The 24,888-nt window shown below is 40.2% G+C and overlaps 1 protein-coding gene across 3 annotated transcripts in view; it reads left to right on the top strand.

Annotated features, from left to right (window-relative positions):
• phldb2b (pleckstrin homology-like domain, family B, member 2b) overlaps positions 1–24,888 on the top strand; it is a 101,222-nt gene that overhangs the window by 27,213 nt on the left and 49,121 nt on the right. For all 3 annotated transcript variants that reach the window (XM_007908717.2, XM_007908714.2, XM_007908713.2), the window contains exons 5-9: positions 2,415–2,540; positions 3,855–5,233; positions 11,748–12,230; positions 18,116–18,259; positions 21,515–21,652. In XM_007908717.2, coding sequence (XP_007906908.2) covers positions 2,415–2,540; positions 3,855–5,233; positions 11,748–12,230; positions 18,116–18,259; positions 21,515–21,652 — 2,270 coding nt within the window. The remainder of the gene's footprint in view (positions 1–2,414; positions 2,541–3,854; positions 5,234–11,747; positions 12,231–18,115; positions 18,260–21,514; positions 21,653–24,888) is intronic.

The following is a 24,888-nucleotide window of genomic DNA, read 5'->3' as shown; positions in this document are numbered from 1 at the left end:
AAACATTGTGCATGCTCCGAGAGAAATGTATGTTGGTAATGACTGGACAAACAAACTAATCAAACTGAAGTTAAATTCCAACAGTTTTCACTGTGCTTCTGACCAAATAAGGTGTTGAATGGAAGGGCAAAATTACTGTGCGACATTTTGTTCTGAAAGGCCCTATTTATCTGGGAAGTGTGTGGGCATTCGAGTATCTCTGGAATTTCTGGAGTTTTTTTTCTGAAAACTCTGTAGAGATCATGCGAGAAATAGTTTTGTTTGAAAAAAAATAGTTGATGGGAACCTTGGCAAATAATCTGTAAGGGAACATCTGGACTGTCTCAAGGAAATCAAATTGTTTCCAGATGCTGGAAGCTTGTGTATGTCTAATAGAAAACCTGCTTGCTGCAGACGGACGCAAAAGTATATGAAACAACAGTTAAGTGGACTGAAATCCTAACAAAGCATAATCCTTTGTTCTTTGTGATTGCTACATGTTTGTTTACCAAGGGCTTATGACACTGCACAAGCAAACGTTTTTTTAAAAATTGCTTTGAAGCACAACGCAGACTGTTCTATTCAATTATGCAAGTACACCATGAGTTACATTAGTGTCTTTTACTTGCTGGTAGGTTGAGGTGCCAGACAGCAGCAGACAGACTGCTTCCATGATCTCAATCCACAACTGTTTGTGGGACATATCTGTGCGCAATTGGCTGCTGCGTTTTGCCCACAAAGTATACAGTCAATTCACTTTAAATTCACTTTAAAGTCAATTCTGTGAGGCACTTTGAGACATCTCGAAGATGTGATAAGGCGCTATATCAAAAGCAAGGATTATTATTAAATCAAGTAATTCGAAGCAAAGTGGCAATATACCAATTGATGTGAACAGCGAGGGCATCAGAATGTATGTCACTGGACTTTTATATCATCAGCTGAATAAACTGAATAATAGATGGAAGTGTTTTGTCAAGTTTTAACACACTAGTGGGATTTGGCTGTTACAGTTACTCAGTCAGTCTGTTTATGTTTTAAATTAGGAAATGACACAAGATAAGACCAGTGAAAACACAGAAAATGTATTCAGGCACACAAAAACAACAGGCACGGAAAGGAAGTGGCCTGCTGAGAGATGTCATTTTCCTGCTGGCTCTCTGTAGCTGCACTCACTGTAACACACAAACACTTAGAGAAAGAGAGCCTCCCCCAAACAACGAAACCCACATAGTTTCTGGCAGGTCTTTCAAAAGTTTCAAGTAAAGCCGCTATTTAAAATAACGTAATAATTATAATAATCCTTGCATCTTCTAGACGTCTCAAAGTACTTCACAGAATATACTGTGAAGTGAATTGACTGTATATTTGTGGGTGTACCACAAAAGTCATGGATTGAGTACCAATTTATTGTTAGTTTTTTGAAGGAATTATTACCCACGTAAAAGCGATCCACCATTCGACTAACAACTAGGTTCCTACTTACTGCTAGGTAAACAGTGGTGTGTGGGGTAAGGAAACCTGCCCAACATTTCACCCTGCAAAGAATCGAACCCAGGTCTCTCACTTTCGAGGCGAGTGCTCTAACTACTGAGCTACAGGACTCCACGAAAACAATAGACACAGAAAGCTGTCTCAAATCACTTCACAGGATATACTGTAAAGTGAATTGACTGTATATTTTGTGGGCAATATGCGGCAGCTAAGGTAGGAAGTGTTCAGAAAAATAGTTTCTTGAATGTCACAATTACAAAGTTCAAGGGAGGGTGTTAAGTAAGCAAATGTTATTTTTAAAACCATGATCTTGGCAGAGCTTTTAGTTCCTTTGGTAAAAAAATCTAGTTAAGAAAATCTCTGATTATCAAAGTGCTGGGGTTTACGCAGACTGGAGTCTGAGTCTTTAAAACCATTGGATCCTGTTGTTAGAAATCCTGCTTGCCATAAATTCACCAAACCTTTGTGTGCGCAGGGGAACTAGAAGGGACATAGCAACAATACCTAAAATAAGATAATAAAGTTAGTCTAATATTTTAAGAGTAAGATGATAGACAGGGAAGAAGTTAAATTTTAGGGGACACAGAGGGTGATGAAGAAGAGAGAAAACAGGAAATCGTAAACGTATTAAATGATTACTTCTTACATTTTGTTTTACCAGAGAGGACAATTAAAAAACACACACCATCCATATCCAATACACAATTTGAGCTCCAGTTATTTGACATGATCAACGTAGATATAGGCTCAAGGGGCAGACAATCAACAAATCCAAATGAACTGTACCCAAAGCATTCTGAGACCCGGTCTGGCATGGAGGGCGCTATATAAATCCAAATTGTTGTTGTAGTAGTTTACTGCGTAAAGTTCAAGATATTTGTGGTTTAAATACTTGACACAACTTGTTGTTAATGACATTTTCTCACCTTGATATATTTTAGGCTGTACACTGTGCCTGGGCCAATCAAACTATTTTCGCTTCAACCATCCTGCAGAAGCTAATCGTATGAGGAACATGCGACCAGACATTGAAGAAACTTCAATCTCTTCACCTAGCTATGTGCCAGGTAGGAAAGGATTAATAAACATAACTTTTGGGATGAGAAACAAATTGACTGTATTTACTCAAATCTTGGCTACCCCAAAAGCAAGGCTCAGGCACATTTAAAGGGCTTTGGGGGGAAAAAGGAGCTTGATTGTATTTCTAGGTATACCTTTTTATTCACAGAAAACAAAAAATTACTGGAAATATTTTAGTCTTATTACAAAAATATTTTGGGACTTTGACTAAGATTAACTTTCTCACTCTTGTCTCTTGGAATCAGTCAATCCTCTCTGTCAGCTGTGGTAGTCTGATACCTGAACTTGCCTGGTCCATAGACCTCCCAAGACACTATCGATGACATACCAGCCAGTCTGGTTAATTAACACAACATGGGTTGCAGACAATCTCTGGGCAATCGATTCTTCCCACTCAGTGTCTGTTAATCCTGGCAACCAAATCCATAACTGGCAGGGTGGTGCTAGCCAAACAAGCAGTGGGAAGCTTGCCAATATATGGTTTACAGACTCTTAATCATGGTGATGGCTTTTTGTGTGTTTCAAATGCCTGTCAAATTTTCTGACCAAAACAAAACTGCAGTGAACAAATCTAATTATATTTCTGTCTGAGAGTTCCCATGATAATGGACTTCGAAGTCATTAAATCATCCTGTAGAGTTCAGTGTAGTGTTTTCATTCAGAGCTGGGTGAGGCACTGGTGATATGGAAATACAGTCAATATTACCTGTTGGCGAAAGTTGAGGCCACATTAATTGTACTATTCTTCCATATTTCAGTGGTATCTCATCTCAGATGCCATTGCTTTTTGACCCCAGCCCAATTCACCCACCCAAGCTTTCAGCCATTCTGCTTCCAGTGTCTGGAACGTCATCCCAGAGTCCCTTTGTCTTGTCCCCTTCCTCTCCACCTTTGAAACTTGGTCTGAGATATATCTTTCCGTTCATGCTTTTGGCCACCTTTCTCCCCACCTCCCCTACCCCAGTTCAGGCTCCCAGCCTGCTGCACTTTTTGAGATGTCCTCCTGACATCAAAGGTGTTTTATAATGTAAATGGTTGTTGTTATTGTTATTTTAGTTTGTCTCCTTTATCCTATTCTGTGTTGGTATCTCTCCTTTGCTTCTGGTTCCAACTATGTTTTAGTGAAGGATCACATTCAAAATGTTAACTTATCTTTCCCTTTCAGATACAGATCAACCTACTGTGCATTTCCAGAATTTTCTGTTTTCATTTTTTATGTAACGTTTGAGAATTGCTGCATGCTCTGTGACAAACAGCACTCTTCTGAGCAAAGCCTATTTCAATGTATTTTGCCTTAACAGATTCTTCCAACACAAAGGAATGCTGGCAGTCAAAACATAACTCAAACGTGAGGCCTGTTGGACAAGAAATTAGTTCCTTTGATTATGATGATGAAAATGATGGCCACAATATGGATACTGTAATAAAAAATGGTAAACCTCTTGTTTACACTGAGAGAACAATTCCACCCCCTTCACAGAGTTTCTCAACAAGTCCCAGTGCTCTACCTTTTTTACCAGTTAATAGGAACATTGCACCATCATCATCTTATTCACCACAATCATTTCCTATGATAAGCAAACAATCTTTGAGTGACTTCTATCATCCGTTTTCCATTGAATCTCCAGCTTATACACACAGTTATTCCTCTCCGCCAATAGCTTCTGGATCACAAATGGCAATGACAATTGATCCTTATTTTGGAAGGAGGAAAGAATATGTTACCAGCTCAAGAGGTCAAGCTTCCAGTCAAAGCTTCAGTCCCAGAAATGTGTTTCCAGAAAACCATTTAAGATTGGATGTATGGGATAACATGAAGTCATCTGATGATGCCCCTTTGAGCCCACTGGAAGATAGATTTATTCCTGTTACTGGTCGACATGGGACGGAGTCTGCAAGCATGCCTTCTAGTCCAAGACTTGCTCGAAAGTTAAATCTTCTATGTGGACCAACTGGTTATTCTCTATCTGGTAGAGAGAAGGAAGCAATGAGCGAAGCTGCCTTTGGATCTCGGTCCAGACCGAGGAGAGTCTCTGAGAATTCCCTCAAACAAATGGGACTGTACAGTCGTTCCCTTCCCAGGCTACATAAGTCTGGAGAGAGCCATTTGGTTCCATTCAGTCTTACTTCAGGGCGGTCACCGGAGAGTCCTAAAATGTGGAGCAGTTCAGATGAAACCAGAGAGTTGGGTCCAAAACATTTTTCTATACCAATGAAAGAGTCTCTGAATTATACTCATTCAAACCAAATACTTCTACCACTTTCAAGTTCGCCAGTGGAAATGCAGGGTGAATATAATCTTGCAAGCAATATTTCCATGAGTCCTAGGAATGCTAAAAAGATGACTTTGACTTCATCCCATCCATATGGGAAAAAGGACCATCTGTTCACTTTTGATCATGGCAGGAAAGAGTTTCATAATGGAAGTGGCTCTTGCCTTTTCAAACCCATTGATATGCTTGTGTCCTTGAGTAAGAGCATTCCAAGCAGCCCTTTGGATTTTAGTGCCAGTGATATGGAAAACATCAAGATGATGCAAGAAGTGCAGCATTCGGTGTCACCTCCATTCCGTAAGAGAACGAACAGCATCAGTTCTGTCAGTGGAAATGAAGAGGATTTAATGGATTACCATCAAAGACAAAAGGAAGAGCGACTTCGTGAACAAGAAATGGAACGCTTGGTAAGTAATCGTGAGCACTCACTATTTGGTCACTCAATCCACGATGTTTGTGGAACATTGTTGTGGGCAATTGGATGCCACGTTTCACCCACAAAATACACAACTTTACAATATATTCTGTGAAGTGCTTTGAGATGTCTCGACGACGTGATAATCTGCTATATAAAATGCAAGGCTTATTATTATTTTTAACAGCTCAAAGATAAACTGTATCATACAAATGTATAAATACATTTGTATGATACATAGTTTGCCCACAAAATATTCAGTCAATTCACTTTATAGTTTAATCTATGATGCCCTTTGAGATGTCTCGAAGACGTGATAAGGCGCTATATCAAAGGCAAGGATTATTATTAAACGGAGTAAGTCTGCCTGTTCATGTGAACTTCAAAAGAGATTGGCACTATTTGAAAAGAGAAGAGATTTCTCTGGATGTCCTGGCCAACAATCTCCCAAATAAAGTGAGTTCTTGACTTCATTTGATATTGTGCTTACAGAATATGCTGTAAAGTGAATTGACCGTATATTTGTGGGCGAAGTGCAGCAGCTAGTTGCACACGGCAGTGTCCCACAAACAGTCGAGGATTGAAAATGACCAATTTATTATTGTTTTTTGGAAGTCTGTTCATGTCTGTTTGTAGGATATTGCCTTGCTCAAATTGGCTGCTACGTTCGGTCATGAAACACACAGTTACTACACTTTACAGTATATCTTGTGAAACATTTTGGCACATCCCCCTGTGTGATAGGCGCAATACCAAATGTAAGGATTATTACATGTAATGATATATTTATATAGAATCTGAGCATTTACCGGCTGCATTGAATTATGCATTACAATGTAAATTATTGATTAAATCAGATTTTACATGACTGATATAAGTTTGCCTGCAACTCAGTCATATTAAATGTTATGGTCCCAACTGATATGATTTACATGACTTTTTACTATATGTTTTTGAGGCAACAGCTTGCTATCTGTTTATGTGCAAACCATCCTTTCTGTTAGTTTCTTTCTGCCTCAGTACAGCAGTACCCGCTGCCTCCACTTTACTGGTTCCGACCTCCTTTGCGTCCCCCGAATCCTCAACTCTACCATCAGCGGCCGTGCCTTCAGCCACCACGCCCCAAAACTTTGGAACTCCCTCCCTCAACCCCTTTGCCTCGCCCACTCCTTCCCCATCTTCAGGTCACGCCTGAAGACCTTCCTCTTCGACCGTGCCTACGGTGACCTTCCCCCTTCCCCTGGCTCGGCCTCGGGCTCTGCTATTGTTAAGCGCTCTGAGACACCTCCCGGCGTGGATGGTGCTATATAAGTGCAGGTTGTTGTTGCTGTCTCCATAGTAACAGCATTCCTGTACCTACCATCTCACGAATAACTCATTGATGTCAGCTCTCCTTCACTTTCTTCCAATATCTCCAGATTGCACCAAAAATCAACTCAGATACCACCATCCTTCACCAGTGCCCTATATTCCTTTATCTATCAGTTTCTCTCTTTTCATCTCCATTTATACGGCCACTGAAAATGGAGTGACAGTTTTATAGCATAAAACTACTAACATTGATTGTAACAGTATTGTTCAGTTATGGGAAAAAGACAGTAGAGGATGCAAAATGAATATGCTTTAGGACGTATTCGTGGGTTCTCGTAGCACAGTGGTTAGAGCGCTCGCCTCACAGGCGAGAGGACCCGGGTTTGTTTCCCAGGCAGGGCAATACCTTAGGCAGGTTTCCTTACTCCACACTCCTCTGTTTACTGAACAGTGAGTAGGCATCTGGTTGTTAGTCGATTGGCAGATCGCTTTTTGTGGGTAATAATCCCTCAAAAAAATTATTGGCCAATCAATCCACAAATGTTTTTGAGACACTGCTGTGAGCAATTGGCTACTGCGTTTTGCCCATAAAATACACAGCCAATTCACTTTACAGTATATTTTGTGAAGAGCATGGAAACATCTCAACAACGTGATAATGACTGTTTGTGGGATACTCCGATGCGCAATTGGCTGCAGTGTTTCGCCCACAAAATATACAGTCAATTCACTTTACAGTATATTCTGTGACGTGCTTGAGACGTCTTGAAGACGTAATAAGGTGCTATATCAAATGCAAGAATGATTATTATATATAACATAAGGCACTAATATCAAATACAAGGATTATTATTATAATATTTACAACTATTATAACTTGGGAAATATTAAAATACAACAGTTCATGCTAAAGAAATATGAGGAGTGACTTGTGTTTGAAGGTTTTGGGTGACAGTATAAATTTCAACTGGCCAATGCCTGTCAATAGCTTCCTAGTCACCTGACTGTTACATATTCTCCCATGTCTTTCAATTGCAACAAGTACGTCCTTGAAAGAAGAGAAAATTCTATTTTAAAATGCACACATGTTATGTTGTTACTGAACAACAAACAAATTGAATTTACTGTAATGTTTCCAGTATTAATGCATGCTATGCTTCACTGAGGGTGGCATTTCTGCTTATAGCGTGCATTTTTAAGTAAAAATTGAACTACCAATATTCATTGCAAAACGGTACAATTAATACACATGAAACATTGCACTGCTGATTTTTCAAAACATTCTTTGAGTCATAAGTCATAAAATCAATTTGTGATTTTTATACTCGTGATGACTAAAAAATGTAAGTGGTGCATTTCTCTCTGATTTATGAAAATGTTAGGTATTTTGTTCAATTTTGTCTAATACAGCTCAGATTGATCTGCACAGCCCTATCAAATGTACTGAATGACTGCCTCACTGATTGCTTTAAAAATAAATTAAGAAGTATATAATATGAATTAGCCCAGTGCCACTTGACATATGGATACAGTTATTATAATTGATCATGCCAATAAAGTTTCTCATGTTAGTCATTATGTCCAAGCTACTCCTGATATCAAGTTTAAAAGAAGAGTGCCGGAAGCTTACAAATACTAAGCTCCTATATTTGTATTTCCCCGGATACTGATATGGAGGCTTGCCATTTTGTATAATATTACACTTGCTGCGTGTTAATGTCTGCAACAGACAAACAGCTAACTTGACAGTTGATGAGAAGACATTAGACAGGATATCAGCTGGAAGTTTTGAGTACTTTGTGAGGGTGTAAAACGTATGATTATTCTAGGAATTAATGTATATTGAAAATCCCTATTGGTTTAAAAAAATTGAAAATCTGGGTGACCAGCAAGACACACAGCCGTACTTATTGATAAGTATCTTAATTAATTCAAGAGGTGAAACTATCAGCATGAGGTTTAATCCAGTGGAGGCATCATTATCGGGATGTGAAGTAAGTAATGGGGAACTCTTGCATTAGATTATAGAGGGCAATAATACTGAAGGCTTCTTCAGTACATTCGATGAATATTTGTGGGTGTAAGGACTGACTGGCTGCTTTGTTTTAATCTTTGTTGTGATCTTTATTCTTGCGCTGTGAACAATAGTCATTTCAGTAGAACCAAAGGTTGAGTTTGGATAAACTTTGCCTTTGTTTTGTTTGGTGATGAAAAACGACTTTTGCTTGGCATAGCTTGCACTGTTAAGTTAAAATCAATAAATGATTTAGCGAAACAGTCTTATGGATTTGTATTGGGCAATAGTTAAGGTTTTAGTTACATTGCGGTAAAAATGTTTGTTTCACCCACAAAATATATGCAGTCAATTCACTTAAGATGTGATGATTATTATTTTCAAATTGGTGCAAGTAGAACATTGCAGCATTGATTCATTTGGATGCTATTGAGAAAAGGTGTTTCAGCTAAAAAGCAAGAAATGAGAAGGGTTTTTTCACTGTAGCTGAGAAGTTTAAAGGAGAGTTACTTGATAAAGATCTTTATGCCTGAAGGGTTGTCATGTGGTAAATAGTAATAGATTATTCCCACTGGTCAATGGGTCAGTAATAAGAGTGCATAAATTGAAGATAATTACCCAAAGGAATGAAGATTATTTTTCACAAAGGGTGGTTGCAATGTGAATTCTCTAACTCAAAACGTAGTTGAGGCAGAGTTCATACATTCTTTTAAAAGGGAATCAGATAGATTCTTGACGAGGAGGAATATTGTGCAGCGTATGGCGATCGAGCAGGAAAGTGGGCTATTAAGAAACTATTGGCTCATATAGAGAAAAACACCAGTGCTTACTTGATGCACTGAATCATCTGATTCTGTGCCAAAGCATTCTGATTCTAAATATTAAGATATTCTCTATTCCACCAACTTTTTGATCTCTACTTTTGGAGTGTGTCCATTTTGGTAAACTTGGGGCTGCACACTTGCTGGCTCTCTCTCTCATTTTGCAGCTAAATTAACTTGTACAGAGGTTTGAGTAGATCATTTCACTGGTACTGCATACTGCGCTATGATGTTTTTCTCAGCGTGAGCCACCTACTCTAATCCCACACTGCCCAAACCTTCTTTTTCAAATGTCTGTCCAAATCCCTTTTAAAACAATGGTTCGGACTCTGCTTCCATGACTACTTGTAGCAGAGAATTCCGCATTTCCAACCAACCTTCATGTAAACAAATTATTGCTCTCCTCCCCTATAATTATTTTGGTGTCTTCCTGGCTTAGTTTGTTGCACTCTTGCCTCTGAGTCAGAAGGTTGTGGACTCAAGTCCTGCAAGACGTTCTGGCACAGATTAGTTGGGCGGAATGGCTTCCTTCCAGGCTGTATCACTCTGTAAGTAATGGATAGTTTATGGGATAATTTGCCTATATTTTTAATAGAGTTTTCCCAAATTTTCTTATTGAATTCTGGACAGTGGGGAAACAAGGGCTCTTGGAAGCAAGAAATCTCATTTTGTGAAATTCTTTGGCCAACAGATACTTTGAATAATAATCATTGCATTTAATATACTGCCTTAACAGTCTTCGAGACATCTCAAAGCACTTCACAGTATAGACTGTGGAGGCACATTCCTCCAATTTTAACACTTGCCTGAGGCAAGTACTGCACTGTACTTATGCCCTCCAGTCTTACAATCACTTTCGAAGTTATATAACTGGTGGTCAAGCACATTATCCATACAACTCGTCCTTTTAAAGACGTGTTTTGATAACTTAGAGCCATAAGGCCCAAAATAATTTGTTTGACTCTTCCCTGAACTGTCAGTGCCTCAGTGTCCTTTTCTGTATTCCTTCCAGGATTCCTACATGAAGTTGTTTGCTGAAAGCTAACATTTCCTTTGCAACTCTTTTTATATCAATGGGTGCATCATAGCAGATTATTTATAGCTGTGTTATTTCATTCAAATGTTATGTTATTGCCTCTATCCCATGCATCCCATCTGGAGTTGGGATTAAGGGGTTCTTATTCCCAAACAGCATGTCCTCTTGGTATAATTTTCAAGACAGTTGTTGCATCTCCCTCTCAGTGAATGTTGACTTCCATCCAGATTTAGACAATATTTAGTACAATTTATCTGCCTCAATTTGCAAACAATGTTTTTGTTTGTGCCTTTGCAGAAGTTAAAGGGAACAATGTGCATCTCATTGGGACAGTTAATAATGATTACTTATGGTATTTTATGTTTGGATTGTCTTATGGTTCTGCTGTTGAGATCTGTTACCTTGGAGCAGAAAGTTTACTGTGACTGTCTGATGATTTGTGATCTTTTTCAGAAATTCTCTCAAAACTCTGTCTGCAATGTCTTCCAACCTTGATGATCTTGCCCTTTATATTGATCTATATTGGTTTCTGTTATATTCTTTATAGAAAAATTAGAGGGGATCTTATAGAAATCTATAAGATCATCAAGGGGCATGATAGAGTAGATAGTGGGAGATTGTTTCCCCTGGTTGGAGAAACTAAAATCAGGGTTCACAACCTTAAAATCAGAGGCCAGCCCTTTCGCACTGAGCTGAGGAGGAACTTCTTCACTCAAAGGGTGGTGAATGTATGGAACTCACTGCCCCAAAGGGCTGTTGACTCTCAGTCCTTGAACATATTCAAGACTGAGATAGATAGATTTCTTATTGCAAAAGGGATTAAGGGATATGGGGATAAGGCAGGGTTATGTTATTAGCTGTAGTTAGATTAGAAGATCAGCCATGATTGAATGGCGGGGCAGGCTCGAATGGCCGAATGGCCTGCTGCTGCTCCTACACGTATGTTATGTTGCCTTTAATATACTTGTAAATTTACCAACATTACGCAGCCCGACTGCTCAGTGGTGCTGTATTTCACAAAATCTAGGCTTGTATTGCATAATGAATTTAAAGGTATGTATTTTTTTTGGATACTTCAGAGACAGACAATTTGATAAGGCAACTTTTATCTTCTACCAAAACAATTTTAAAGAGGTACCTTTCTCATCTGTAGTATATATTTATTTACAAGCACTCCAAGATGCTACCCACACATGAAGGGTGCTGTATAAGTGGAGTCTGTTGTGGTAAAGGGTTGCTATAACAAAATCAGATATTCCCTTTAATTGCTGCTATAATTCCTTGAAAAATACTATTAATTTTTATGATGTATTTTGTTTTCCAGGAACGCCAACGTTTAGAAACAATTCTGAATCTTTGTTCAGAATACAGTAAATCGGATACTGATAACACTGTGGCTGCTGTGACCAATATTGAGAAGATCAGTGAGGAGTTACACAAGTTAACACTATCACAAAACAAATCTGTGTCGCCGCCTCCGGAAAGAAAGGAGCATAGTTTTGATGAAGCTGAAGCTAAGACCTATATCAGAACCTCACACAGTTCTCCATCCATGTCTGATTTTAGTCCATCAAAGGGAAGAAGATCAATGAAACATTCAGGTCCCATTGACCTGGAGAGCAATAAAGAGTTAAATCACACTCGTGATTGGAGGTTTTTGCAGCAAGCACCTTGCACCTCAGCAGAAAACTCTCCAAAACATCCAGCTGATTCCCTGTCTTATTCTCTGGAACTTCAGAAGAATGATTTTGAAGGGCAGTTAAATCCATTTGGCTCTAGCATGGACAGCAATGTCACTGACGATGGGGTGAGTTTCCATTACACAAACCTATATCGTGATCATATTCAAGAAAAGACGATTGTGGCCCTGTTCGATTCTTAATATCAGTTCCTCATTAAATTCCTCAATCCCTTCTTCTGAAATACAATTTGTCATCTCTAGCTCCCCTTTGGCTTTATGGGCTTTAATGTCCTTCCTTGATTTGGGAAGTTGGAACAGTTGGTATCCTGGATCACCTTGATCAAACTGATCAAAGGATCTTCATCATCTCGATCATTGTTGTGATATTCTTTATTCCACAGATCTGTTACAATTTGAAGATGCTCACTTAGGAACATAGGAATTAGGAGCAGGAGTAGGCCATTCGGCTCCTAGAGTCTGCCCCGCAATTCAATAAGATCATAGCTGATCTTCTAGCCTAACTCCTTCTGCCCGCCTTATCCCCATATCCCTTAATCCCTCTCCTTAAATCCCTTAAAGCTCCTTAGAGTCGTTTTCATATTTACAAAGTTTATTCTCCAAAATTTGTGCACATTAATTGTAATCAATCCACATTTGCATTCAATCATTCATACAGATCTATTCAGTGATAACAAGAGCCCAAATGGTCACCTGGTTTCTGATTACAGATAAATTCTGGTGGATCTCTTCCATAACACAGCTGACTCACAACCTCCCGGCATTTTGCTTAATACTCATAGGTGCAGTAATGAGTTTCCACATGTGTCAGACACCTGTTCACCACCTACAAAAAAATTGCTGGACTGTCACAAAGTTCAATCATTACAACTTAGCTTCCATAGCCACTCAAAATACAGCAATGTTTTTAATAAAATAAAAACAAATGCATTAAATTGAATTGAAATTTAACTGTTCAGCATATTGTTGTTTAAAGGGGGCAGAAATATAATGGGAAGTCCTCCTAGTGCAAGAATCTTACCCGAGTTTGTGTGTCCTGTCATAATGTGTCATAAGTTGAATCATGTTTAGTCAAAAAGCTCCTCTCTAAAACCTCGCAAACAGGGATAATAGAAAAATAAAACAAAGCTGAGTAATCCACCAAAGCCAGCCAGGAAGACATGCACAGACCATGTCTGTTAACCACCATAGACTTTACAGACTTTAGGCAAAACCTTAGGCAAATTTCTTGAATCCACACGCCTCTGTTCATCTAACAGTAAGTAGGAACCCAGGGGATTCTGGGGATAATCATCCCTCCGAAAAAAGAAAAATTGGTTACTCAACCCACGATTGTTTGTGGGACGCTGCTGTGTGCGTTTTGGCCGCAAAATATACAGCTGGTATATTTTAGAAGTCTCAAAGACAAGATAAGACGCTATATCAAATGCAAGGATAATTATTATTTACCTCTTTGTGTTGCTGTTGGATTGATTACAATTCACAATTTACATTTGCTTTTTTCCCCTCCTTTTTAATTGTATCACACTGGAGTGTAGTTCTACTGAAAACAAACTGGGGATTGTATAAAAAGAAAAACTGGTGGTAGCTAATGAACTTGCTCTGGGAGCATCTTCCTTCCTGATACTGGAGAGTATTTGCTTAGCTTCTATTTGTGTGATTTCTGTGTGGTGAGCTCTATGGCAGAGTCTTAAGGTGGTGATTTATGTACCAGCTGTTAAAAGTTAAAAATATAAGATATGAAGGAAATGTTCCTTCTGAAAGCCACCTTCTCAATTAACATTACGTAAATTTTTATCACATTCAAAAAGTTGACAGCTGGCAAAAAATATGCTACAATTTACTTGGTAGGCTGTGCATTGGCATAAATTACATCTGGTTTCTGTTGACTTATTGGCATCTGGAGGGTTAGGATGTGGGTTCACTTGTGGCATTTTCCCACATAGGAATTTCATAACTGCAGGGAAGCAGTTTCCCAACAGTCAGATAGAAATTCAGCGGTCAAGTAAAGATGGAAGCTCAGAGGTCAAGTAAGCCCATGCAATATTCCTGGTGTATGTTATGGAAAATCCAAGAAAGCAAATATTTCTTAAAACGGAAATTAATACTGATGAGATTTGCATGATTAAAGTCTCATTCCTCTGATTGATTAGTAGATAATTATTACATAAGAACACAAGAACATAAGAATTAGGCATTCGGCCCCTCTAGCCTACCCCGCCATTCAATAAGATCATGGCTGATCTATTCTAACTCCACCTACCCACCTTATCCCCATATCCCTTAATCCCTTTATTACAAATGCAAGTCACAGCATTATTGCGAACTATAAAACTGTAGTCGAAACCAGACGTGTAAATTAGGCTAGTGCTCAGTGGGCAAAGTATCTATAAAAATAATAACTTTTATTTAGAGTGCCTGTCATGTAGAATAAATGTTTCAAGGTACAGTATTAACAAGAAGGAAGAATTGTGAGCGAAAGCGGTGTGAGCGAGGGAGTGTGAGTAAGGGCGGTTGGGAGTGGGGGTTGTCAAGCAGGGTGAGGAAGGCCAGTAAGAAGTTTTCCTTGAGGTGATAAAGGCATGAACGAGGGTTTCCGCAGGTAAGGGAACAAGCAGATAATGCGCAAGTGTGAAAAAGTCAGTATTCGTATAGCATAAGTTTAAAAAAAGACAAGTCAGGTTAAAAATTCCTTCCCAAATAGGAAGTTTCCTTAAAAAGTGAGATGTGCCTGGCGGTATCAGCTGGACATTTTATCTTTGTAATGATACTGGTCTAAGAAAGTTGCAGCAACCGGAAGAACACAACATTTGCCTTAGGCTAAAATGTGATACTATGCACTTAGGCGAAAACCATCTTGCAACAATTTTCCCACAGGTATATAACATTTGACATTATGTGGTTTGGAGTTGCATTACACTATGGTTTAAAGTCGGTCATGGAAAAAAATTACTATCAGCCATTGAGAAAGACTATGATTAAAATGAAACATAAGAACACTGACTGTAAAACATAAGAAAATGCTCTTTGGGTTAATTAGAATTCAATGTTATGCAGGAATATAAAGAAAACTAAGGAATATTTGATAGTGGAGTCCTGTAGTTCAGTGGTTAGAGCACTTGCCTCGCAAGCGAGAGACCCGGGTTTGATTCCCAGTCAGGGCGAAATGCTGGGCAAGTTTCCTTACTTCACACTCCTCTTTTTACCCAGCAGTAAGTAGGAACCTGCTTGTTAGTTGATTGGCGGATCGCCTTTCCGGGGGTAATAATCCCTTCAAAATAAATAAATAAATATATATAAATAATTTGGTCATTCAATCCACGACTGTGTGTGGGACACTGCTGTGCGCAGTTGGCTGCTGCGTTTTGCCCACAAAATATACAGTCAATTCACTTTACAGTATATTCCGTGAAGCGCTTTGAGATGTCTTGAAGATGTGATAAGTCGCTGTATCAAATGCAAGGATTATTATTATTATATTGGTTGACGATAATCTTAGCTTTAGAGTATTGTGGGATTTTGAAATGTTTGAGAGTGGTTCGAGACACTCTTCTACATGAATGCACTTTATAAGAACAAGTTGTTGTCAATTTCCAAATCTCTTATTAACTTCTGTGTTCTATGTTCCCATGCGGTTAATAATTTTCTCTCCAAGCTCATCACGCCATTCACTAATGTTAAAAACCAATCCCAGTTGTTTCTGTAATTTTGCTGTGGACTGAAGTTCTTGGAATCCGAATGGTCAAAGAATTTGATGGGCTCCGTTTGACAAATACAGTACCATGATTGGTAACTCACAGCTGTTGTCTCCACAACAATGTCTTCCTCCAGTGATAGTTTTCTGAAGAGAAATTCGTTGGCAGTTTAGAAGACACATAATCTTTACATGTAGTGCTTTGAGAATCCCCAAATGACCTAACTATGAATAGGTAGAATTGATGGGAATCTTTAAATGGGAGAAAGGCAGATACTTAGACTTAGAAAGGAAGAGTTTTAAAGTATATGGATAAAAGGTTTAAAAGATCTTCCATAATCTAATAAAATGAAGAAGCAGTCTTGATGGGCTGAATGGTCTCTTCCTGTTTCTATTTTCTTATCTCATGTCCCTCTTGATTGGTTTACAGAAAAATAATCTTAGCAAGAATTAGCAATAATGTACTGTTTTAGTTGCTATGACTCCATCACAATGCCCGTCTCCGTCTGTACCTCGCAACTAATGCTGCCGAAACGCTCGTCCACACCTTCGTCACTTCCCGGCTGGACTACTCCAATGCCCTCCTCGTTGGTCTTTCCAGCTCCACCGTACACAAAATACAATTAATTCAAAACTCCGCTGCCCGGATACTCACCTGCTCAAAACCCCATTAAACCAGTCCTTGCCAGTCTCCACTGGCTTCAAATTACCGAATGGATCGATTTCAAGATCCACTCATTTGTTTTTAAATCCCTTCATGCCCTCGCACCTCCCTACCTGTCCGATCTGCTTAACCCCTATTCCATCACCTGCTGCCTCCGCTCGACTGGCTCCAGTCTCCTGTTTGTCCCTCGTCCTCTCTGCTCCACTATCGGTAGCCCATTGGTGGCCGAGGCCTTCAGCCACTTTGCCCCAAAACTCTGGGACTCTCTCCCTCTTCCCTCAGCCTTGCAGCCTCCCTACTTTCTAATCCTGCTTAAAGATCTTCCTTTTTGGTCGTGCTTCTAGTCACCTCCTCCCTCCCTTTCCCCCTGGCTCGGGATCAGAGTCCGCTACTGTCAAGCGCTCCGGGACGCTACCCTGAGTGAAGGGCACTATATAAAAGCAAGATGTTGTTGTTTTTGTTGTTGTTTCGACTGTTAAACTAATTCATAAAGTGTTTGACATAGCGGAAGAAAACCCACCTAAACCACATCACATCACTGGGGACTGGGGAACATAACATAACTATGATAATTACAAAGATATGAGTCTGGCTTTGCTATCAAAACCTTGCTAATTTAGTAACTATGCTGCCATTTGCTATTTAAAGCATCGATGGCAACCAGACATTAGTGGAGGGGATTGTTACACTTATGTTGAATCTTCAACCCAGAATGCTGACTATTTACAGCATTTGTTTGAGATTAATCCTCATGTCAGTTTGGCTCTTTAATTACTCTTGAACAGCCACAGTATAACACTGTGTTTACATTTTGTGAGACAAAAACAACTTGTATTTATACAACGCCCTGCACATCAGTCGAGGGTTTGCACTTGAAGGAGGTGGGAGAAGTGGAGGGGTGAAGTGTTGGAGTTTCAGAAAGTGGTGATAGATATGCTGAAAGCCGACTGTCACGAACGTGGCAGGCAGGCACGGTGGGGGATATGAAGCAGGTCCATGCTTGCCAAAGATATCCAGTCAATTTACTTTAGAGTATATTCTTTGAAACACTTTGAGACATCGTGAAGATGTGATATCAAAGATTATTATAACATTGTGTGTATATATATATGCAGACCTTGTGTGCATATATACATATATATATATATTGCAGTAAAGTTGTGAAGCCTGGGATTTCGTGAAATCCCTGAAATGTTAGGTAAAATGTTCAGTGAAATTAGGAGTCAGGGATTTCACGAATCTCTGGTCTGAAAATTCGCGGAATCCACGAAATTCCTGGTTTCACAATTTTACTGAATATTTCAGGGATATATAGTTAAGATAGTTAGAAAACGTCACCACTTAAGAAATGTTAGCAAATGAAGTGACACTCTTGAGGGTATTTTGAGGCCATTGTTTATGTAACAATAAATCACATTTAAATTTACACAAGTGTCATTTTTTCACACCTTTGTTATATTCTCCAATTTAGTTTTGTTTCTGGCATTGTTTATTGTGTTTGGGGGCTGTGGGGTAGAGTATTGGAAGTGGTACTGAGCACCAGGATGATCCCGTGCTTTCAGGAGAAGCGTTTGAAGCAGAATAAACAGTTGAGTAGCTAACGCNTTTTTTTGTTGGAACGGCTTGTATTTCCAGGAATGCAGAACGTTGGTTGAAAGGAATGTGAAGGAAAAAATTATTCAGATGGAAGAAGAGTGCAGACGAATACTAAACAATGTGGAAGAAATCCAGCAGAAGGTCAAAGATCTGGACAATCAAATGGCTGAGTCTTCACAAGAGGTACTGCATGAAAATATAACTTCCCTGATACATAGAAAATTAACCCAATTTAGAACTGAGCTTGCAAGTGACTCAAGGCAGGATATCCTGCATTTTCACTAGGGTCCACTGGAGCTTGATAAAAGTATAATCTGTGTGTTAACAGAAAATATCACATCAGCAATCGGACTTTCAGCCTATCTGCCCCCAGTCTCTGGAACTTCATCTCAGAGTCCCTTCAACTAGTTTATGTTTAATAATAACAATAATCCTTGTATTCAATATAATGCCTTATCACATCTTTGAGACATCTCAAAGCTCTTTGATAGGTTCTAGTAATTAAATAACCTAAGACTTGAAATGTTTTAGTACTCAAGTTCATGTAGCATACAGGAATCTTTAAACTGTGTTTCTTTGTATACTGTGTCAATTTTTTCTACCAGGTCCAATACCTGGGGTGAAAATTGCAAGCGATGATGTACTCATCATTAATTCATCATTGAAAATTATACTCTGTAATTAACTAAAAACTAATTACTTTGTGACAATCAGTCACCATGATTGGGCTTAAACCCATTGGACCTGAGTGCATTGGATTGCTGGTCTGTGTAGAGCAGTTTTAGACTGATGATGAGTGGGATATCAGCTTAACTCAACAACGTAAAATTCACCCTTTTTAAATATTAGCTAAAGATCTTTATCGTAAGAAAAAATAGTTGCTCGCTATTTTCCATTGCTCACAATATGAGAATAACAAACACTTAAAAACAATTACCTCAGGCTTTTAAATATGAATTTAAATTCATACTTAATTATGAAAATGCAGTGTAAACCATAGATAATTGTTAGGTAAGGGACATTAAACAACCATAACATTCACCCTATGTAGCAATCATGGCTTTGTGATATATCAGAAGGAGAGGCGACAAATGTAATTATGATCCTAGTGATGCTCACCACTGCTGCTCTGCATTCCTGCAGCTTTGCCAAAGTTGGCGAATGCTACGTAGTTCTTTGATTGAGTTGCTCATTGCTAAGTGGTAGGCAGTCCTGGTAAGACAGTTATAAACACAATTTTCATTTTTTCTTCAATTGTAAAAGACTTGTCCTCACCTTCAAAGCCCTCCATGATCTTGCTCCCCCCTACCTCTCAGCGGGCTCTGGCCTGCTTCACGTCTCCCGCCTCACTCGTCCCACAATTGGCGGGCAGGCCTTCTGCCACTCTGCCCCCACCTTCTGGAACTCCATCCCGCAACAACAACAACAAAATTATATTTATAGAGTGCCCTTCACGTCGGGAGGACGTCCCAAAACGCTGAACAGTCAGGTGTCAGGGCCCAAGCATGGGTGAGGGGTGATGTAAGGGTGAGGGAAGGCAGAGAGGTGGGAGGGAGACCAAAGGCGCGGTCAAAGAGAAGGGTCTTGAGACCGGCCTTGAAGGAGGCGAGGGAGGACACGAGGCAAAGGGACCGTGGGATGGAGTTCCAGAGTGTGGGGGCAGAGAGACTGAAAGCCCGGCCACCAATGGTAGTGCGGGTTGGGTGGGAGACATGGAGCAGGCTGGAGCCCGCTGAACGGAGGATGGCCTTAAAGGTGAGGACGATGATCTTGAACTCGATCCTCTGGGGGATGGGGAGCAGTGGAGTCGGGCGAGGGTGGGAGTGATGGGGTCACGGAGCCTGGTGCGTGAGAGTACACGAGCTGCAGAGTTTTGGATGATCTGCAGCTTGTGAAGGGAAGAGTTGGGAAGACCGATGAGGAAGGATTTCCCGTAATCGAGCCTTGAGGTGACGAATGTGTGGGTGAGGGTTTCAGCAGCCTGAGGGGTGAAGCAGTGGTGGAGTCTGGCCATGGAGGTGGTGGTCGGCAGTGCCGGTCATGGAGTGGATGTGGGGTAGAAAGGACAGTTCAGGGTCAAACAAGATACCCAGGTTCCTGACTGGCTTAGTGAGGTCCCTCCTCCTCGCCCCCTCCCTTGCCTCCTTCAAGATCCATCTCAAGACCCACTCTTCGGCCATGCTTTTGATCACCCTGCTTCCCCCCCTGCCCCCTGCCCTCCATCTTCCCCGATTCCGACCCCCAGCTCGGGTCCGAAACTCTGTCTGTCCAGCACCTTGGGACTTCCTCCCGACGTAAAAGGCGCTATACAAATATAATTTTGTTGTTGTTTATATTGCACATTTACCTACTTACGTGCCTTTGTGTGCCTTATGCTTCTCCAAGTATCAGAGAAAATTTGAGGCCAGTGCAAACGAGCCAGACCTCACTGGTCCTAGCCAATATGCTGTATACTCTAGCAGAATGCCAATAATAGGCTTTCATACACGGCACTGATACGCAAATCATAAGAGAGCAAGCCAAAGACACTAAGTACAATTTGTACAGTAAACCATACTAAACGGGCAACTTGAAGAATTTTAAAATATTAACTTTTTTCAGTTATGTTTAGCGCTTCTAATGTACATTCCCAGTCTGCTTCCTTCTCTCAGACTGGTTAGTTTGCTTCGTTTCATGTGTCTAATTTGCATTTCCACTTGACGTTCTTCAGAAACTTTTTATTTTGTGTCCCAGTTTGCTCTTAAAACATTTTCCATGAATTGCCATTGATATCTGTTGCCTTACAGTGACCCATGTCAAGTAACCTATTCATTCACCATTGCAAACAAGTCACACCTCAGCTAACCTATTTATTGTACTGAATACACAGAGGATGACATACCAATTCTTGTTTGATATGATATTTAACAATGATTCCATCTGGCCACATGTTTTATTATAATAATAATATAATAATAAAGGTACTAGTATTGTGCTTGTTTTACACTCAGTATAGCCACTGAACTACTATAAATTACTACACGATCCTGCTTTGGTAGGAGACTTACAACGCTCATAGTCAAACAGCCAAACAAATGCAAAACTTCTTCACTTTTGCATTATGTGGGCAAGTTCACTTGTTTAAATGTCATCCCATGCTGCAATTGGCATGGCACTCCCCATATATCCAGCGGAGTAAATATGCCAGATGAGCTTTGCAATGTTTACTATTAACTTAGTGCAAATGTACTGATAACTCAGCTCTTAGCATTTGAAATATGGAATGCATTTGATGCTTTTCAAAATCTGAAAATTTTACTTTCTCCAAAATGTACATTTTAAATCTCAGTAGAATCAGAGAAATTGAAAAAGCCCGCAGAGCATATTTTCCCATATACTTTACAAAAAATGTAAAGCCCTTGTTATAATTCAAGAGATTTGCTGGTTTAATGTTTTCAGATGGAGATGGAACGTGCTTTGTTGGAAGGGGAGCAGGACTCTGAAACAACTCATATTCAACATGAGAAAGATGTGTTGGGTCAGCTACACAGAAGGATAGCTGATCTGGAAGCTAGTGCCAATTCTGAAAAGGCTAAGGTAGGAATCATTGAAAAGATACTGCTGAGGCGACATAGTGCTAATCCATTAACTTTGACTTATTCTTTAATTCCCATATTCTGGATTCAGAGTGCTGGAGAATTGAACACTTTCATGTTGAGTTGCAGTTTTACTCAGTGATTCACAGGCTGTGCAAAAAATACTTTGTTTTTTTCATAAGAAGACGCTTACTTTGTTTATTTCCCCAATTGGTTGTTGCTTGAAGCTACCCAGATTCAATGGGTGAACTGTACAACTCCACAAACATTCTTTCACCGATTGCTCATGATATATCCGATCGACAAAAACACGGACGCTTGATGCACATATAGCTTACAGTGCTACAATTCCCAGAACGCTGCACGTGCGATGCTCTCCTGCAATGCAATGTGTGCCTGTTCCTGGAACCAGAGATGTTGTACGTGTGTGTGATTCAATGGTCGAGCCTTCATTTGTTACCTCTGGAACTCCCTGCATCGATCCCTCCGCCTCGGGTCATCTATCTTTAGTTAAGTCCAACGTGAAAACCTAACTCTTCGACCACACCTGACTTCCTTCTTTCTTGCTTGACATCCAACCTGTAATTGTGAAGCGCCTTGGGACTTCCTAAGACATTACTCAATGTGAAGGATACTACATAAATATAAGCTGTTGTTGTGAATTTGATGTCCAGGCATTAACCAAACCCAATGTGTACACATCTTGGACCCACCATCTCCCCCACCAAAAAAAAACAGAATTTTTTTTTAATCGAAAACCGACTTTAAACTTTCACTTTCACCAAGGTCTCGGTTGAAGACCTTTCTTTTCAACTGCGCCTTTGGTCACCTTCCTCCCCCTCCCCATGGATCGGCCCCAGGATCCGTTACTGTGAAGTGCTCTGAGTTGCCATCCGGCATGGAGGGGGCTATATAAATCCAACTTGTTGTTGTTGTAAAATGGCATTTATGGTGAAAAACTATTTTAAAAAAAGCTTTTGAACGCTCGTGAAATGTGAGTCAGAAGTTTTCTGGTATCAGATTTTCAGCCTAAATCCTCTGTGTTAAAATGGTTTGACATATTTATTGGAGATAAAAATGATCAGTTTCCAATAGCTGTTTCAAACATTGAAAGTGGTTTGCTTCACCTATTGGCAAAAAAACCATTGAGCTCATTAGTAAGGGAAAGGGGGACTGATCCAATTAAAGTGAACCATCTTGTGGAGTCTTAAGGGGCCAGGGGTCCTATTGCTTATAGATTTCTGATCTGATGCCGGAACAGGGACAGAGTGCAACATTGCACTGCAACATTGAACATTATTCTTGCTGAAAGCAGCTGCCCATCAGGTAGCTGATGAGGAAACTCTGAGGCTTGGGACAGTTGCTGGAAGGTGTTACCTGGCGTCCCGGTTTGTGGACTCACCTTCATATATCCAGTGCTGGGAATCCATCTTGATTTGGATTGCACTTCCAACTGGTAGAACATGGTCAATGAAGAGGGATATGTGTCTGAACTGTGGGCAGGAGGACATACCAATGCTCTTACATTCCATGCTGACCTATGCTGTTCAACAGGGAGCTCACAGAGAATTCAAGCCACCTTGCGAGGACTCAAACCTGTGCTTGTCAGTTGTCAGAAGATTAACTATTGACTATTGTCCTTGGATGGGGATAGGGAGAGGGGGGGTAAGTGTGGTGTTCTTTAAGATCCGGTGTCTCCGAGGTGATGTTCTTGGCAATTGAATATTGGAATTGAGCCAATTCTCTGTGGCGATTGCTGTAATCTAGCTCCTGCAGTACTCCAAGACGTGCGGATGCCAGACTAGCTAGCGTGGTTCAAGCAGGGCTCTGAGGGACAGATTGGGGCCAGGGATTCTTCTCACTCAGCCCCTGATAACCTTGCAAACGAAAGCTCTAACAAGAGGGTGGTCCTAGCTGGACAAGCATCGGGAAGCTTGTCAAATGGTACTCTCAGTGGCAAGTTATGAAGTTTTAGCTGATTAAACTCCAGTAATATACTAACGAACACCCTCGGTTCCCCAAGCCTCGACTCTCATTAACCTGTGCCTAATGCATTCCAGAATTTGGTAAGCAGGGTGCATCCCTCCAGGGAGAGAGTGCGCTTTCCACTTCAGACACAGGGACATTTTCCATGTATTGGTGCCATGAATCTGTAGGACCCTGGTTTGGAATTTTATGCATGGTGATGGGTTTCCACATGTGCCAGACACATGACTGCAGAGCGAAGATATTATACAGTAATGTAAGTAATACCATCCCACACATACCAAGCCATCTAACCATTTTATATCCACAGGAAACATTACATATTTGTCTAGTAATTGCGATTACTGGGAAGCAATAAATCGTCAGTCTTAAAATGTCTTAATGAGAAACAGCTTAAAAACCTACACAGTCCTAAACTTTTAGATGTGATGGTCTTACAAACTAAGACTAGATGGAGTTTTGAGCCTCTGATTGATCTGATTTAGGAGATAGTGAGTAGCTGCTCTTAGGCAGTCAGTATAGAGGGCTTCCTGACTTCTACAGGGATTTCCGAATAATTTGGCCAAGGACCTTCTGCACATCACTGCTTTATACAGAGAGCACAGGAATGGATATCCTCTCATCTCCACCACTGATCTGAGAACAACAGAGGTGTAACAATAACAACTATATAATGCCCTTCACCCAGGGCAGCGAGCCAGAGAGCTTGAGAGTGGCGGAGTCTGGGGAGAGGGAGGAGGGAGGTGACCTTGAACACAATCAAAAAGAAAGGTCTTTAGGCTGGATTTGAAAGTGGAGATGGAGGGAGGGGCAAGGCGGATGGATTGAGGGAAAGAGTTCCAGAGTTTCGGGGAGTAGTGGCTAAAGACACGGCCATCGACGGTGGAGCGGAGGGGACGAAGCACTATATGAGGTGACAATTTGCTGAATGATTTGAGAGAATGTCATTTTTCTGAACATGTCAACTAGAATGTTATGTTTTGTACAATTCCAACTATTTTGAAATGTGGGAAGAATGATGTGACTTTTTAGGGAATTTTGAATTATGCTGTCCTGTGTGTTAGCTTTGCATATGTTAGTATCTGGTAGGAAATTATACTTGCGCAGTAAATCAACTTGACCTGGTGCTACCAACCTGCTATGACTTAGTGATCAGTAATACTCTCTGTCTGTTTCTCTTTGTCTCTTTCTCCGGTCCCGTAATGTATTTGTTTCAGACGTCTGAAAGAACAAACTCAATAAATCCCGCTA

This window comes from Callorhinchus milii, unplaced genomic scaffold (genome assembly GCF_018977255.1).
Source record: "Callorhinchus milii isolate IMCB2004 unplaced genomic scaffold, IMCB_Cmil_1.0 Scaffold4, whole genome shotgun sequence".
Lineage (NCBI taxonomy): Eukaryota > Metazoa > Chordata > Chondrichthyes > Chimaeriformes > Callorhinchidae > Callorhinchus > Callorhinchus milii.
The sequence above is the reverse complement of the archived record's forward strand: the minus strand, read 5'-3'. Positions and strand labels throughout refer to the sequence as shown.